The sequence below is a fragment of the Lepidochelys kempii genome, chromosome 2 (genome assembly GCF_965140265.1).
Source record: "Lepidochelys kempii isolate rLepKem1 chromosome 2, rLepKem1.hap2, whole genome shotgun sequence".
Lineage (NCBI taxonomy): Eukaryota > Metazoa > Chordata > Testudines > Cheloniidae > Lepidochelys > Lepidochelys kempii.
Window position 1 is genome coordinate 151,651,721 of NC_133257.1, and position 18,791 is coordinate 151,670,511.

At 40.3% G+C, this 18,791-nt stretch overlaps 1 protein-coding gene across 1 annotated transcript; it reads left to right on the forward strand.

Annotated features, from left to right (window-relative positions):
* Positions 1 to 12,487: 12,487 nt before the first annotated feature.
* On the forward strand, positions 12,488 to 18,357 carry IRX1 (iroquois homeobox 1). The gene is made up of 4 exons (XM_073332460.1): positions 12,488 to 13,239; positions 16,044 to 17,058; positions 17,541 to 17,613; positions 17,967 to 18,357. Exons 1-4 carry the CDS (start codon positions 12,979 to 12,981, stop codon positions 18,022 to 18,024), a joined length of 1,407 nt encoding a protein of 468 aa, XP_073188561.1. The 5' UTR covers positions 12,488 to 12,978; the 3' UTR covers positions 18,025 to 18,357.
* The last annotated feature ends 434 nt before the right edge of the window (positions 18,358 to 18,791 follow it).

Here is an 18,791-nt window from a genome sequence, read left to right on the forward strand (position 1 = left end):
GGATAAAATGGTAGAGAGCCTGCTCTGAACAAGGGTGATTACAATGGTGCTGCCAGCATTCGTGTACCACTGCAAACACATTTATGTGTCAGCATGAGGTATATTACAAGCATGGTAACTAATGCAATGATGCTTGTAATGCCAAAATTATCTTGGGTAGACAAGGCTACAGAGACGGAGAGAGCTTAAGAGAATGGGTGAGTGAGTCTACCTAGCTGACCCAGCTGGAAAAGTCTGGGAATACAACTTAATTAATTTCTTCCAGTTCTAGCCCCCAGGTCTGTCTTTTTCGAGTTCTCATCGGAAATGGCCTTTTTTTACGATCATAATATTTTTATGGGAATGATCTTACTTTTATTTTATATTTGGCCTTATTATAGTATCTCCCAGTGTTACAGGGGAATTTGTTTCCACTGATATCTGAATTCCCTTGAGCCATCATCCTGATGTGTACAGCATATTATTATTAGACAGAGGCCTATACAGAAAATACTTTGGTGCAGATTCTGCTACCCTTGCACATGTTGAACAATAACTTACTACATTAGCAATCCCATTGATTTTTGATGTAAAGTAAGGGGATGACTCACTTCCCTGCATAGTTTTTTCTTTACATAGAATAGCAAACCTCAAAATGTTTACAAACGCAGGACTGGGGTGGTAATTGGGCTTATAATGTTTGAAAGAACAAAGAATTTTTGGAATATGCTAGCACTGAGTCACTAACTATCATGAACCATTAATAATTATATCTTGTCTGCAAACATTTCTAAAGCATACAAAGAAAACACAGAAAACACAATTGAAAAAGACAAAAGAAAAATAGTATCTGCATTATATTATACATAAACATCATGTATAAGGAGCCCTGTAAAATTAATCAACTGATTTTGTATGAAAAATTAATCTTGGGCTTAGTTCAGTAGTTATTATATCCACCGTCCTCAACATTGGGCAAAATTCACCCTTGTTATCTGTATTACAGAACTTTCATCAACCCTTGTTCCACACGTAAAAATCCCCACCCATGTCAATGTAAATTCCACACATGGATCAGCTGACAAACGTAGCTTGCAAAGTAGAATGAATAAACTTTATAAATGTCATGCAGTATTCCACAGCACAACTATATACCACATGGTGTGGGACAAATTCTGCTTTCATTTACACTGGCACAAGTGAGAGGAAAAACTAGTGGTCCTTCTAGTCCAGTATGCTGTTTCTGACAGTGACCAGCACGACATGTTTCAGAGGAAGGTGCAAAAAGCCCACAACAGAAAATTATGGAGTAACCTACTTATGGAGAAAGTTTCTTCGTAATCCCATTTGTGTTATGCCCTAAAGCATGAGGGGTTTTATCATAATGTTATGCCATTGAATATAACTGGGGATATTTTCATTTTCCATATCAATATCTATTTTTATCCCAATAAATTATTGGCTTTGACGACATCTTATAGCAATAAATTCCACAGGTTAATTATGTACTGTGTAAAAAGGTTTTACCTTTAATCAGTTTTAAATGAGCCGGTATTCAAAAGTGTTGTTGTATTATGAGAAAGAATAAACAGGAGCACAATGTGGCGATACAGAATTTATAAAATGCCCTTCCCCCACCTCACCTCTTTTCCTCCAAAAATCTAAGCAAGCAAACATATTCTTCTAATATATATCTAGATCTCTGCAAATTCATATGTTGAATTGCAAGTGCCAAGTGTGGTTTCATCCCATGGAAAATTAGCACTTGGTACATTTCAACAGTATTCAGAGTAGCAGCCGTGTTAGTCTGAATCCGCAAAAAGAAAAGGAGTACTTGTGGCACATTAGAGAGTAACAAATTTATTTGAGCATATGCTTTCGTGCATCCGATGAAGTGAGCTGTAGCTCACGAAAGCTTATGCTCAAATAAATTTGTTACTCTCTAAGGTGCCAGAAGTACTCCTTTTCTTATCTCAACAGTGGTCATTCTATAAAATTTAGAAATCAAAGCAACAGTTTATACCTGTCAAGAAAATAAAATCATATAATCATATCAAAAAATGTTATTAGACAAAACAAAAAGTCATCATTAAAAAGTAACACACATTAGTAGCTACATAAATCAATCACATCAGCAAAAAGAGTGAATGTGCAGCTAAGAAAAAAAAGTAGCCAAAGGAACAAATTATACCCACTGCTACTAAAGCTGAAAAAGAGAAGACAGCTATAGAAGAGATAGAATGGCATTGTAAATTATGCTGTTTATAGTATATGAAAAGGAATCCTGCAAGCTTTTGTGCAAAATTTTAATTCAACAAGTTCTATTTTAAGATTTATTGAATAGATGTAGTTTATCATATTGTAACTACATGGTTTAAATTAAACGTCTATATACTGTAAATAATAATAAACTGGAAAGCATACCTCTTCCAATAGCTGGAAAGAATAAATACGTACAGTCAAATATGCCCTGTTGATTTGTGTATTTGTTCAGCAAAATAAATAGGAGTAGACTACATTATGTAGAAGCTTTGTGGCTATTGCACCCACAGCTTTAGAAAAAGCACAGGTACTCATGAATTCAAATGCCAGGCCTATGAGTCTACAGCACTTATGCCTTAAGCTCAGACAGACATTTATGTCTAGTCACCAGTGGATTCTTATATACTATGTATGGAGAATATATAATGGAGGGGAGAAAAATAATGTATTTATCTGCAATTTGGCAGTGAACAATTATAATAATCTCACTTTAGCACTTGGCAATATTATAAAGTTCTCTGCTCCAAGTGTGTCATATAAACTTTTAACATAATTGTGAGAGCTGAGGTCTGATTCTGCTACCATTTAAGTCATTATGCACTTTGCCATGGTTAAAGTGTCACAGAATAAAGGCTACTCTTGAGATCAGATGTCTACAGACACTGGAATATTCACCTGAGAATGTGAAATAAATATTCCATCACTTGGACATACACATTTCTAATATAAAACAATAAAATAGTAGAAACTCAGCAACATCATATTTCTCTACTGTTCATGATTGGAAGAACTCTGGTTATGCCACGGTATAACTTTTGAATATCTTGCTAAAATATGTTGATCTTCAACTAAGGATCAAAACATGACTCCAGAGTAGCACAAGCCCCAACAAAAGTAGGGAACTCTTTCCCCTTTATATGGAGCGCACACACACTCAACTTCCACCTAGGGTTGACAGTTTTGGTTGGACACAGTCCTGGAGGTTTCATCACATGACATAATCTTTAATCAAAGATGAATCTTTAATTCCTGGAGACTCCAGGACAATCCGGGAGAGCTGACAACCCTAGCCACAACTCATTTCCTGTCTTATTTCTAACTTTACGGTTTGAAAGAAGCTCCTTTGGTTTAACTACGAACTGCTTTAGCACAGCTGCACTACGATGTAATTAAGTAGTGTGCAAGCTGCTCTCAAATTGACTGAGGATTTGAGCAGGCTTGTCTGAAACACACTAGCCAACTGTTGTGGAAACTATAGCAATCCTATCTTTATTTAATACACCAGAATGGAAACACGCGAGGGCATTAAGAACAGAAACTGAGTGGCTGAGTGTAATTGCTATTGAACGTGCAAGAATCTCTATCAATCAATCAAACATACACACACTACAGGAAGATGTCTCTCCCACACCACCGGCACGGGCGCTGCAGGCCTGAAACCCGGCAGGAATATTACATTTCTGTTGCTCAGGGAGCCTGGCTGTGAAGAGCCCATGCAGGGGCGGAATCTGCAAAACCCTGATGGCTCCCCAGGAGACCCAACGCCAATGGAGCCCTCGTTCGGGAAGATGCGTAGGCGCCTCCCGGTTTCTAGGATCAATGTCCCCGATCTGACCGCCGTGCAGCACCAAGCCCTAACTCCAGGCGGTAGAAAAGCGGGTCTCCTCCTCCATCACCGCACGCCAACGTCGGAGACAGCTTCGAGCGCCTGCTTCGCGCCCCACCACGCCTCAAGATCCCAGCTGCCCGCGCCCCGCATCGCGGGCGGACCCAGCAGATGGGCTGCAGGGGACGAGGAGCGGGCTCCGCCCCTGCCCCTTGCGAGGCATTTCCATCTTATTCGCAGAGCCCATACATACGCCTTGACATTTTGAGCTGTGGTTAGAGCTCCAGATTCGCCATTGCGTGTACAGGGGGTTTCCCACTGAGTGGTGTGGTTTTGCCTTCTACAAGTCGACATGCTCCATGTAGTCACCTCATAGTTTTTGTAACCAATTGCCTGAGCAGTCATATCGCGCTATATTGAATAGATTAGGGGCTCACAACTATTCCTTTGGACAGCGTTTGCACTAACCTACCAAGATGGAAATGTGTAACTTAAGTTTGGATTTTGTCTCTCTTTCCACCTACCAACTCGCTCCCGTGGCTACACACATTCCTTTATCCCATGCGGGGCTAACACCGAGAGATGTTCGTCGGTTTGCTTAGGGGAGAAAAATGTACAGGCATGTTAACGTGTTGGCTAATAGTCTCTCCCGGTGTTAATTGTCCACGCTGGTTTTGGTCCTCTGTAAAGCTCATGAATAAAAAGCTCTTTTAACATTTGTGTCTATGTATCTGTGTATTCCGAAATAAATATTGTTTATTAAAAGCGAACATGCTTCCAGTTACCAAGGCATCACATCCGAAGATTGTGCGGAAAGAAAGAAAGAAAATCCAGTAAGATAAATACGCTTTCTTAACTTACTTGATCCACTCTCCACATCTTGGTGGAGGCCTGGCCACCATGACATCCTGAATAGAATACTGTATTGTTGCTTTCAGTTAAAGCTGGAAACTGCCTCTGTTTAAACATTTTCAGTCTCACTCCAATGCAAACATACAATAATCTATTCACGATAACATGATGGCTAATGCTAGCAAAGATTCCAAGCTCCAGGAGAAAATAAAATTTAAAAAGTTAGTTTTTCAGCAACAGCTCAGTAGGAATCATTAAGGACAAGCCCAAAATATCATATAAAAATCATTCACCTTTTTAAAGGGAAAATAATCCCATAGCTGCAATGATTTCAAACGAATTTTCTGACAAATGTTGCAGTTTAGAAACCCTGTGCTTTGTATCTTGGAAACAAGAAAGGCAGTAGCTGGAGAACTTGAGAACAGAATGAGAAAGGTCAAGGTTGGGTGCTGGTCAGTTTTTGTTTTCTTTACCAGGATTTTTTTAAGTAACTGAAGAAGCATAAATAATCACAGCTGTGTCATTAGCTGCACTGTATAAAGCACAAATAAATGACATGGGAGTCTGAAATACTAGGTTCTAAAATACTCAGTTCCATAATATTTGCTTACCATACCATCCTCATATAGCATAGGGCCCAAATGGAAACAAATGTTATAAAAAGTAAAATCAACCCCAAATAACCACTGAAAGGTGGCACACTCTGGAGTGAAGAATGAGCTCACTAAATTAATTGAGAGGAAGAAGCAAATAAAAGAAATGGGTGTTTTCTAAAAATGTTCTGTTTAAAAGTTCCTTATCTCACTTGGTATCAGGACAGACTGTTCTATTGGGTTTTCAGGCAGAACTTCCACTGAAATCAGTTGGGAGGAATTCAGCCTGAAAACAGATGGAACAATGTGGACCTTTGTATTTATGATATGAAATTGAGCCAAAACTTGTTCGCTTTACTTAGACGATTAGGCCCATTTACCTCAGTGGAACTGCTCACTGAAGTAAACTGAAGGGGATTTGTTCTATAGTCATTGCATATTTTGCATGATAATAAACTATTAAAATAATCAAAGAGTTAAAAACATAAAACCATAAAAATGTTTTAATAATAATGTTCTTATAACAGAAGTTCTTATCTGTGGATTGCACTGTACTTGGCAAACAAGCCTTTTTACCTTTTAAACAAATAATTCATTAGGTAATTAAATTCAAGTGAGATTACTCTAATTAAATATACACTGCTGTTGAATCATAATTTCTATGTGGCCTAGTTAAAGATGAGCGATCTCTTATTCCTGACAAAAAAAAGAAAGCTTTAAAAGAATTCCCCAGTGACTGGAATAATAGATTTATACACCACCATACAGAGGTCATTTCAAGAAAGAAGAGACACTAAACACAACATAAAGGGACTTTTCATGTCTAGAGATACTGGAATTTCAGGTTTTATTGCTCTGAGTTCTATTAAAAGTCTTTGTGGAACCTAGGAGGAAATCAAAATTATCTTTCAAAAGGCGATAAGTTATATAAATATGTGCACAAACAGAAATCTGTCTCTGAAGGCATTAGTTCTGCATAATTTCAGATGACTAGCTACTAGGCCTCAGAGGAAACAGTGCATCTTGAAATGCTCTGAAGGTTTACACTGACCAAAATAAGGCAGGACTTTAGCAAAATTAGAAGTAACTTTGTAGCCAACGATGTGCTATATGTCCTGGTTCCCTTTAATAGCATTAGGAGTTCGAACCATAAAGACTAATCTGGAGAGTAGAAGTTCCTGCTCTCTGCTTTGATCTCCTTCCTCTTGGCTGTTTAAAGCTGACAGTTTGGCTGAATGGCATTCACTGCTTTCATTTGTAAGACATGAGTTTCCTAGTGTTCCAGAGCTAGCAGCTACACCTGTACTGTAGGAATTTACATTGCATTGCTCCAGGATGGCATTGATTTGGGACGGGTGAAATACAAACACAAACTAATTAAAAACTGCATAATGCAGCCCTACAGGAACAAGACAGAAAAACAAATAAATACAACTGCAGCTGGCAAGCAATTGTGCTTCTGCCCCCAAGCAACAGTCTGATGACATAAAAATATAAACCTTAAAAATCTCACATAATGGCTGTTTGATAATTTTGGAGACAGAATGAAAATTATTTTATTAATTAAGTACAGGTCTGTGATAGATAGATAGATAGATAGATAGATAGATAGATAGATAGATAGATAGATAGATAGATTAGATTTGTGTGCATGTTTGTATACACAGATATGTGTTTGCATGTAGCTTTAACTATTAATTTATAAAATGTTTAAAGAAATAATCTAATCAATTATAGAATCAAAATTAATGTAGATTAGAATGGAGATATAATAATAAAGCATTGTTAAAAACTCACCATCAGATGTATTAAAGAATTATTTTCTTTTAAATCTATAAATTAAAGAAATCAATATTTTCTTTAAAACAATGTGATAATTCTGTGTTTACCATGTTGATTTCAAGTTTATTTCCTAGCTATTAAAATGAGTATATTCAGACTCAGACACCCTGGTTCGTCACTGGTAAAAGATTTTGAAATCTCTCTCTCTCTCTCTCTTCAAATTTAGAAAATCGACCAGATATCCAAGATGTCTGATTATTGTTTTGCAATAAATTGAACAAACCAAACTATTCATTCTTATAGTCAGAGGCTGCAGTCTAATGCTAATATGAATGAAGTTTTGCAAAAGGTGATTTTATTTAAATATAAATGGTTTTGTTGTTGTTGTTTCTGTTGGAAGGTGCATAGGGGATTCTGGAATTCAAGAGCTGCATTGCCTTTCTGCCTGTCATTGTTTGACACCTCTTGTTGTCACAAAGTGGGGTTATTTCCCAGATTTTGCTGGAAAAGGTGCAAAGTAATAATGAGTGTTTAACAAGGCTCATAAATCAGGGTTGATGAGAAGTGATCTTGAACTGCAGGCCGGATGGATGCACGAGGAAGGCAGGCCCTGGCTGTAGATGACCAACGAAAGAAAAAAAATAACTTGGTCTATTGAAATGTTACTAGCAATATTGATATCCCAAAAATGTATATTGTCAAATGAAATAAGGTCCCATGCTAACCAAAATAATAGAGTTAATGAACTCAGTCAACTGATCCAAATAGTTGACAGTCGGTGCTTAATTATAATCTAGGCAGGATATATTAAAGTAATGGACTCAGCCCTGCACAAATGAATCACTAAACTGTATAGCTTTGATACTTAAGATAGTGGAACTATTTTATACTTACACATATAAATGGTTGGGAGCTAGATGTAAAGAACAGTTCCTGAATTATTTTCATATTTTTATTTTGGTCTAAGCATTATTTCCACAAGAAAAAAAATTGGAAATAGATTATAAACTTAACAGATCAACTTCAGTTCCTTTCTATATTACCAGTGCAAGCTAAACATCAAGAGAGGATTTGCAAAGAAATCGATACAAGACTCTTTCAAAACAAAGAATAAAATGAAAAAACTTTTTCTTCCCAAGCCACAAACAGGGCTCTTTGTCAATTACTATTTTGGTATATATTATCAGCGCCGAATATACCCTGATTTTAATAACATGTTTATATGCATGTGTATATGGATGGCTGTACAGAGCACAAATGTACATATCTATGTGAAAATTATAGCGGCGAACCGTATACCAATACATATATAAACCAACTCTATTCTCAAATTGTACTTAGCATCTTATTCCCTCTATAGTTTAGGTGTCTTCTTTCAACATCTCTGTCATCTCCATTTGAAGATATTTTCAGCGGTTTATCACTGCCATCTCCAGCCCTGCACATTTCCAGCAGGTTATCACAATTGCCAGTCCCCTCTTCCTGATATGTTCTGCTGATTACCATCAGTGCCCTCAGATATTTGGTGCGGATTCCCAGCACTGCAATATCCACTCTTAGGACATCTGGAGCAGATCAAAATCACTGACTTCATTTTTAGTAGTCAGTCTTAAAGCTTTCGCATATCCTCTCTGCAAACAGACTTAGTCAATTCCTGCAAAACCAGACTTTAGTTTTAAAATTCGGCCAAGCAGCGACCCCTATGTCTGGATTTGCATTTCTTATCGGACCTCTATCTAAACTGATTTGTTAAAAATAAAAAAGAAAATCTCTTGGCAGTGGATGCATCGCTTTGAGAAACTGGAAGGATCACACTGTTTTAGGCAAACTCATTCTCAGAACGTGGTTTTTGTTGGTGGTCGTGTTTTGTTTTGTTTTTAATTGAAGTTTATCTGGTCACTGATCTTTGAATTATAGAAGCGTGTCCATTTAGGTCAATTTGTTTTAAATAGTATACAATTTATTTTAAGCAATTACCCTAGGTATAATCACATTATAATCAAGGCTGGTACCCATTTCCCTCTTGCTTGTTTTCATATGTAAATCCACTCTTCAATGGAAAGGTGACCGTGTTTTTACTCTAATCCCAATTCCTTTCTTTGCTACATGACTGATTGTTCTTGTAGTTAAAATGTGTTTAGCTAATGAATTGGCATTGTGCTCTTTTTTGTTAGGATTTTGTTTAAAGTTAAGGAGACATTCAAACAATTCAAACACAGAATCTTAGAAATAGGCTGGATTTTTTTTAACACGAGTCAACTTGAAGAAGAGCAAAACCTCTAACGAGGCAGTATTTTAATTCCACGTAGTTAACAATTTCATACTAATTATTTGGGGAAGATTTCTTTTCATTGCTTTGGATTTGTTTGGGTACAGAGGAAGACGTTTCTGTTTCTCTTAATAGTTGCTGCTGATGTTTGTAATTTTCCGTACAGTTTTGTTCTTTGTGATTTTTGGTTGTGATTAAGCCCCTATTATAGGTCTTGTATGGGGGAAATAAATCCAGAATCTCCCAGACCTTCACTAAACTGATTTTGAAGCTAAGTAGCTTAGTACAGGAGCTCTGTTCCAAGCTTACTTGCAGAAGGAAAAAACATTAAAAAGGGTTTGAAAGGTTGGCTACTAGACTGACTTAAACTGTCGTAAAACGGACAATGTCCAATATGCAAGCACGATCCACATACTCCTGTTTTGTGTTGAAGAGAATTGCGAATAATTAATGGCGTTCACGGGACATTGATCATCTATTACCCTGAGAACTTTGCTGACGAGAAACAAAGCTCTTCCTCCAACGTTGAAACTTTCCCAATCTTTTGTTTTTAAATAAATGGTTGTTTACAACTGTCTCCCGACTCTCCCGGCCTTTTTCTCCAGTTTTTAAATTTCACATAAAGAAATTATGGCAAAATTCTGCCTGAGAAGAAGCTGGATGACAGAAGAGCAAGGGACATAATTCTCTGAAATGATCTGTGCAGGATGGAGGTGGAGTGGAGAGGGGATGATTCACATTTGCTAAGCCTCCAACTGGAAACCTCTAGATGCACATCCCAGCAATATCTAAAAAGCTAAAACGATTTCGGCAGTGTCCATGGCTTATCCCACCTTCATTTACCTGCAAACCTGTAATGTGACGTTTCAGTTAGCAAAACACTTGTAGTTTTCTGGGACCGTTTACCTTTGTGACAGTGGGGCACTTTTGTGTTTGACGGCTCTCCTGGTTAGAGAGCTTTTGTTCTTCTCCTCCGTTTGAGGCTGTTAGTGGAGGGGGTAGGGTCTCTACCTGTAAATGGTAGAGAGGGTAAAAAGGAAGTTTAGTCAAGGTCTCGATGGAAAGGTTTCCTGGAGAGCGGGGAGGAAAGGGTTAGTCCGGGAAAGAAAAAGCAGGAGGAAAGACGCACTTCAAAAAAACCTGGACACTTGCAATCATTATCTGTGCTATTAGCATTAATGATATTAGTGAGTGAATTAGTGACTCTTTGGCTGATCAGAGAGAATCAGAGGGTAAAATGGGCATGTGAAGTACTATCAATGTTATATTGTGAAATATGATATTATAAATAAAAGCACAAATAAGGAGTCCTTCCTTAGAGTAAGTGTTCACAATAAGGTTGGAAAGTAAACGAAATTACTGCAAATGCTTTCTTCCAAAAATTAGTGTGACGTCCTTAAAACAAAGGGTTTTGCAAAGTATAACCAAGTTCAGGTCCAAATGGTTCTTTTGCCTTTATTTTCCTTTAGTCCCTCCTTTCAGGCAAAACTTCATACCCACTTTTTTCTTCTTTGTAACAAAGAAAGGAGCTTGGACTGTCGTGTTTGCACAGGACTAAGCCTGCATGTGAATGTGGAGCGGGGGTTGCTTTAACCCACTCGGCTCCCTGTGCCCGGGGATGCAGAGATTAGCCCAGGTGAGTGTGCCTTGTGCTTCCTGCTGTTGCTGTTAAATCTTTCCTGAACACTGGACTCACATGGATGGGACCTGCCTGCGAGGAGAGAGCGCGTGGGGTCCCTGCCATAGCCCAAACAAAGCTCCGAGAGGGACTCGCTGCGGCGTGGCGGGGAGGGGAACCCCCCTAGTAACGTGTGAACTAGAATGTAGTGGCAAGGAGTTGAGAGGATCTGGGCGAGCTCCCAGCAAAGGGCATGGCGAGATAAGGAGAGAGGCGACCTTAGGAGAGCGGAGAACCGGAGGGGTGGAGTGGAACCCCCACTAGACAAGTGGAAGAAAATGCTCCAAGGAGGGAAGCCCCTGGACCTGACACCATGGCCCCGGCAGGGCAGGCGCACCCAGCCTAACACCCGCGGGTCTTCGGGGCTCAGCAGTGCGCAGGGCACAGGGAGGAGAAGCCCCGCGACAGAAAAGGGAAAGTTAGTTCCGCAGCAGCCCCCGCGGTGCCCGGGCTAAAGCGCAGCCAACGCGGGCAGGCGGGGCCACTTCTCACATCCTGAGACTAGACGGACAAATAGCCACCACAAATCGTTTCTTTAAGGCAGCTGGGTCTCCAGCTACATCAGCCCTCAAGACAGTGGGTTCTTTCCCTCCTGCTGCAGGGCTTGTTGTAACCAAATGAGAAAGGAGGCGGGGGCAAAAAGCTTGTTTTAAAAAATAACAACACCCTTCCAACAACTCATTTCCTCTAGGTCCCTGCTGACTCCAGGGACCTTGAAAGTTTGCAATCTGAAAAAAAAAAAAAAATCCAGTGGAGCACCCCGGTTGATTTGCTGGATTATTTATTACTAATGTTCCGGTTGTTGCTGCAATGCTGCTGATATTGGTACTGAATGTCACTCAGGTGGGATGAAGCGGGGGAGATCAAGTGATATTTGTAGCTAAAGGTTTCTGGGAAGAGCTGCTAGAAAAGGTTGCCCCTAAAATGAGTTTGGGAGGAGGTGGGGAAAGGCGTTGTGCTGGTTGCTATAGTCAGCATTTTTTTAGTGGTAAATTGTTACCAGTCGCCTGGCTGCAAAGCCCCCTTTCCTCCCACGCCACTCTCATTTGTTCCGGAGCCTGGCGACGACAAGGGGGACTCAGTGTTAAAGGTGGGGGAAAAAAAAACAGCAGCACAGTTGTTTTTGTTAAAAGGGGACACACTAAGGCTGCAAAACAGCAAAACCCCAATGTTGGACAACTGTAAAATCGTGTAGACAGGTTGTCATACAGCAGTGGGGGCTTTTCTGAAAGGAGCCCATTGCTAAACATTAAATACACACACACGCAACGCGCAGCAGCAGAGCAGCTGCGCGGGCGCTCTCTCTCCCTCTCTCTCTCTCTCTCTCTCTCTCTCACACACACACACACACACATCAAGGAAAGTGGCCGAGCCGGGGCTGAACACCACGTGCTTCGCCAAGGGGGGTGGGTGAGGGACGGGGCGGGGCTTGCTGCTCAAGTGGCTGCCAATCAAAGCATCAACTTCAAATTGTATCTGAAAGATCAGCCTAGGACCTAAGGGCAGACACATCAGTTGGAGCTCAATTGTTGATCAGATCACATCTAAGGGATTTAGGAGCGCAGAAGAGCCGAGATTTGAGGAAAGACACCCCACTGAATCCATCCACACTCCTCCTCCTCCTCCTCCTCCTCCTCCTCCACACCCACATTACAATACAGCTCTGACAGAAAGAAATCAGAACGAAACAGAAAATTATCAGATCGCTTTTCCTCTCGCCCAGCCTGACTTCTGTAAAAAAAGAAAAAGAAAAAATAGAAAAGGCAAGAGGAAGAGAGACGCGAACCAGCCGGGTTTGTTCCGCCCCCACCCCCCAGCTCCGGCTGCTCAGTTTCCCTCCTCCCCCTGCCTTCTTTTTTTTTTTTTTTCTTTTTTAAATTCCTTCCCCCCCACCCCCCTTTTATACTTCTGCTGCCGCCGCCGCCGCCGCCGCCGCCGCCGTGTTTGCGCCCTGGAGATGTCCTTCCCCCAGCTGGGCTACCCGCAGTATCTCAGCGCCAGCCAGGCGGTGTACGGGAGCGATCGGCCCGGGGTGCTGGCTGCCGCCGCCGCCGCCGCCGCCGCCGCTGCTGCCTCGGGCCGGCCTGGGGGCGCGGAGCTGGGGAGCGGCTCGGCTGCTGTCACTTCGGTGCTGGGCATGTACGCGAGTCCCTACAGCGCCCCCAACTACAGCGCCTTCCTGCCCTACACCGCCGACCTCAGCCTCTTCTCCCAGATGGTAAGTCTCGGGCGCTGCTTCCCCCACACACCTTCCCTTCCCTTCCCTTCCCTTCGCCCTCCTCCTTCCCTCGCTCCGGTCTGGGCAGGAGCGGGACCGAAAGGCTGGGGCGTCTGTCCCGCGTTTCTCCCTGGCGGTGGGGGTGGGGGGAGATCTGTGGTCGTGCAAACTGCTTGAAGCAAAGGAAAGAGCCCGCCTGAGTAACTTTCCGTGCTCCCTCTGCAGATCCCCAAAGGGGTGCTGCTTTCCTGCGCTCCGAGGTGCTCGTGTGTGTGTGTGGGGGGGGGGGGGAGTGCGATGACCGAAGATCCCAGCAGACAGGAGAGAGGGGTCTGGTACGGAGAAAGTGTGTGTGTATGCGGGGGTGTCTCTGGGCACTGGGCTGATCGGCCGCTACTCCAGCCGGGAGCAAACTCCACATAATTTTATTCTTGGTAGTGGATTTGCTGGGCAGGAGTCCTGTCCTTGTGGTTGGATTACCCTAGCAACTTAACTTTCCGTTTAGGAAAATTACGAATGATTTTTTGTTGTTATTTAAACCGGCTTTAATAATATTCCTTTACCACCTTTCCGCCTGATAATTTTATTTGACGGGGGAGCTATAAACGAGTCTGTTTGTAAAAGAGAGAGAAAAAAAAGAGAGCATTCTAAAGTAGTTGGCGTATTTCCTTACTTCAGACGTTTTGCTCAAGACTTAAAATCGTCTGTTTAGTTGCATATACGTTTTTATACTTTATTTTAAGCTTCACAGATTTAATTTGCATCAAGTAAAATAGTGTATCTACATTGAAGCAGAGAACTACATTGTCATTAATTTGTCTATAACATTTTTTATAATTGTCCTTGGATTTGTTGCTAGAGAATTTACTCAATGAAAAGCGAAACAGATCAGTTTGTAAATTACCTTTTACCTGTGGTTTTGTTGAAATATTTTCTTACTGATAGATAAAATATCTGAATTTCTGAGTGATGACGTTCTTAGGTTTCGATTTATTTTTAAACACCTCTTAACCCCCTCCTTCTGCTTTCTCCCCTCCCCCCAGTAAGGTATAGGATGTGAATATTTATAACTATGCACACGTAAGGAATCTATTGTGCAGGTTCTTTAAAAATGTTATTTGAAGAAGAGAAGACATTTGGAATGAGGTCATTTTATGATAAAATCATTTTTACGAATAATTTTATTATAAAACGCATTTAAAATTTTACCTCTATTTTGCTAATACAGTAGAAGTTGGCACAGAAGCAATGAGTGATTTGCAAGTAGCTTCTTCAAAAGAATTCCCAACAGAAATTACAGAGACATATAATTTCAGATACTGTAATAAAAAACAACGGAATAAAGAGAGTGTAGAAAGACTACTCTGTGACAAATTATAAACATTACATCTGGCCTTTTAAAGATGGCATTCTTTTCTTTGTGGACTGTGTATAACCCTGGCCTATGAAATTAAAATACTTGGTCTTTTTCAGCTGCCCGCCAAAGTTAAATCAGTTTCTTTGCAAAGACATTTGATACTTTTTGAAAACTAAAGACGTTTTGAACTTTTATTTTTCAAAAAAGGCTTGTATAACATTTTGCAAGTGTTAAGACTATGAATATAGTCAAGCATGAATAGAGCAAGGTTGTGTTGAACAGAACAAAACCAGAAATACAAGGTGGTTTCCGCTATTAAAATATTTAAGAATATTCCCATTTGCTACTTGCAAAGATATCTGTATGTTTGCGTAGAGTGGCAATTCTTAAAACGGATGGTAATATCCTGGTTTAATATCTGGGCTTTTTATTATTTGGAAATCAAGAGGTAAAATATTATGTGACTGTCTGAACAATTTGAGATAATAATGAGGTCTAATGAGCTTGTTAGAAAGATAAAATGTTATTTACCAAAACACCTGATGGGATAATTTGACTTGCTGTGTTTTACTACTGATGATAAAAAGAATATTGATTGCAAATAAATCACCACCTCTAAACGCTCGCAAACAATTTTCTCAGATCAGAGTAAAACTTAAGAGATAAAGTAACTGCATGCATATATATCATAAGTATGAATCCGTCTCCATTCCAGCGTACAAGGGCTCTTTTCTAACCAGTTAATATTTTACAGTACACGTCTGAGGTTTGTGTGTGCGTGTGAAATATCTCACATTTTAGTGTTTGCGATTCAAAATCGCATGTTACCTTTCTCGACTAATTTAACCTGTTAGCAAACTACTTTTTAAGATTGATTTGGGGCTAAATAAAGATACTTGGGATTTAAGTGTGACATACCCATAGCTATTTTGAAAATAGGCATATTATTAATATGTGTTGACGTTAAATATGTAAGTGTGAGCTCATCTCTCCTTTTTGCTGCGTGCTTATTTTAAATACACTATAAAATTGACTCGTCGAGATAAATGTGAAAACATTAAATTTGCATCGTTTGATTTGATTTGCCTGGGGGTGAGGGCTCAGAGGGTTGAGAAGTGGTGGAGGAGCAGAAAATAGGTCTAACGTTTAGCAGATCCCTGTGCAGTCACTCTTCCTTTTCACCACAAGAAGGGGAGTCATCTGGGAACAGCTCTGTTCAAACTAAATGTGAATAACCTAGAATGAGGAGGCCAAAGTTTTGCTGTAAAGACCCCGTGCTGTATTCTAGAGGCGTATTTATGCCCCATTCCTTCCGGTGTACTGAGGGGAAAGACGGATCTCTCTTAAGAAGGGAACAAACTGCAGCAGCAACATATTCAGGTCTGTTAGAGACATTAACGAGAGAACTCATTTTCTTTTCTTCTCTGCTTGTCTGAATGTGTTGCAGGGCTCCCAGTATGAACTGAAGGATAATCCAGGTGTCCACCCTGCTACCTTTGCTGCCCACACTGCCCCTGGCTATTATCCCTATGGACAGTTCCAATATGGGGACCCAGGGCGGCCCAAGAATGCCACCAGGGAGAGCACTAGTACCTTGAAGGCCTGGCTGAATGAGCACAGGAAGAACCCCTACCCCACCAAGGGGGAGAAGATCATGCTGGCCATCATCACCAAGATGACTCTCACCCAGGTCTCCACCTGGTTCGCCAACGCTAGAAGGAGACTCAAGAAGGAGAACAAAGTAACTTGGGGAGCAAGGAGTAAGGACCAAGAAGATGGTAACCTCTTTGGGAGTGACAACGAGGGAGACCCTGAAAAGAACGAAGACGACGAAGAAATCGACCTGGAAAGCATAGACATTGATAAAATCGATGAGAATGATGGGGAGCAGAGTAATGAAGAAGAGGAGGAGAAATCTGAGCTCCTGCGACAAAGCAGCGAAGATGAACATTTGGAAAAAGAAAAGGGTTTGTCATTGTCAGAATCTGAAAGTCTTAAACCCAAAGACTCTTTCTCCCTGGTAAAGGAGGCCTCTGACAACAGTACACGAATCATAAATCCCAATGGACAGAATAATTTACAGGTGCCACCCCACAGCAAACCCAAGATTTGGTCTTTGGCAGAGACAGCAACCAGCCCTGATGGCGCCCTGAAGTCTTCCCCTCCTCCTCCTTCTCATTCCCAGGTTAACCACACTTCCGCCCAGATTCAGCATCCGGCTTTCCTCCCTAGCCATGGACTCTACACATGCCAGATTGGCAAATTTCACAACTGGACAAATGGGGCTTTCCTCACTCAGAGTTCCCTGTTAAACGTGAGGTCTTTTTTGGGAGTAAACCACCATCATGCTGCTCATCATAACCACCATCTTCAGCCCCAGCAACAGCCTTCTGTATTAACAGCAACCCTGGGAGCCCTAAGCAGTGAAAAACCTACAGAGAGGACCAGTCCCAAACACATAGGTAATGCACCAAGCAGCGATGTCCGGTGGAGAGCTGTTTATTTATTTATTTTTTTTAATGGTGTTAGCTTCAGCCTTGTTGTAATTCACTGTCTTTAACGGACTTCCACCTAGTTTACTCTAGGGCTGAATTTAGCATCTTACGTAATATACATTAGTGTGTTTCATGTAGAATACTACCAGTCACACACCAGGCACCTCAAAAATAAGTTAAAATCGTTAGGGTAGCGCTATTTAACTTGTCCCCGGAGCTTTCCCTTGTTTTGTTGTTTAGTTCAAAGCCCTCGGCTTCAAAGTGATTCAACAACAAAACAAAAACAAACAAAAAAATGTGGCAAGAATATCTTAAATCTGCTTTGGAACAACAAATAATCAATGAAGGCAATACAAACGTGAACTGATACCTATATGTCTGATTAGCTACATGTGTGAGTGCGCGTATGTGTTTCTCTAAGATATTTCTTGGGTTTTCTTTTCCTCCAGAAAGAGAAAATGCACCAAGGACTGAAACCCCACCCCAGCAGTTAAAATCGCCTTTCCAGCCTGTCCGTGACAAGTGAGTTATTCTTCACTGAAGGAATGTTACTTATGTGACACTGAGTATTTGAATAATAAAGACTAATTATAACAACTACTCATCTTCATACTAATACATAAAACAACAAGAAGGATAATACAGCATTTCCTGCTGTAATCCTTTCAAAAGTAGAATAATTTACAACTGTCCATAGCCAGTTTGTAACTTTTCTGAAACTTAACAAATCTCAACTATCTTTTGGCATTTATGTCCTCGAAAAATATTTCTGTGTAGTTAGCTAATGTTGGGCAGTTATATCAATAGACAGACACCATAGCGATGCTTTCACTTTTTTTACTGATAGACTGTTGCGTCTTTTTTCCCCCTTACAGCTCTTTGGCTCAGCAAGAGGGAACACCGCGAATTTTAACAGCTCTCCCTTCTGCTTGATTAAATGGGTTGGTGAAAAAAATATTTCAGAGACTGGTATAAAGGACAAAAAAAATTGAAACGATATAAACGACTCCTATCAATCTCTCTTTGCAATAAGGTGGTGCAAATCCATAAAAGCGATCACACAAATCTGTAGATGGATCCCCCTTCTCCACTGTACCATTTCAGGTCGTGTTACTCTAACCATTCTTGAATTATTTGTTTGGTAAATGTTTCCCATGTGTTTGTGTTTTTTTCTGTATATAGAGTGATTTCAGATTGTAAATAGGGCGTCAGCAAAACTTGTCTAAATCATATATTTTGTCTAATAAACTAAATGAAATTATGAAATCTCCTCAGGTATGTATTTTTGTTGTTGCAGAATTTAAACTTAAATTAAACATCTAATCAAACATTTATTGTTTTCCTCCTAAATATTAGAGAATTTTTCCTTCGGTAATTGTACCTTAAAATCATCCAATTGAGGCTTTTTGCTTTACTGTTTGTGAAAGGCATATCCTCTAAGCCAAGCTGTGAATTTTGTATTTCATACATGTAAATTTAAAGAACTGAGTGCAACTTTTTGTTGGCTAGCTAGATGATAATTATCCTTTCAACAAGTAAGGGACAAAAATGCTCAGACACATATGATCTTCAAAAGTGTAGGTGGTTTTATTTCCAGTTACCCTATACAATTAATTTTTTAAAGTAAAAAAAAAAAGAGAGAGAGAGAGAGAGAGAGAGAGAGAGAGAGAGAGAGAATGAACTTCACTAACATATAACTT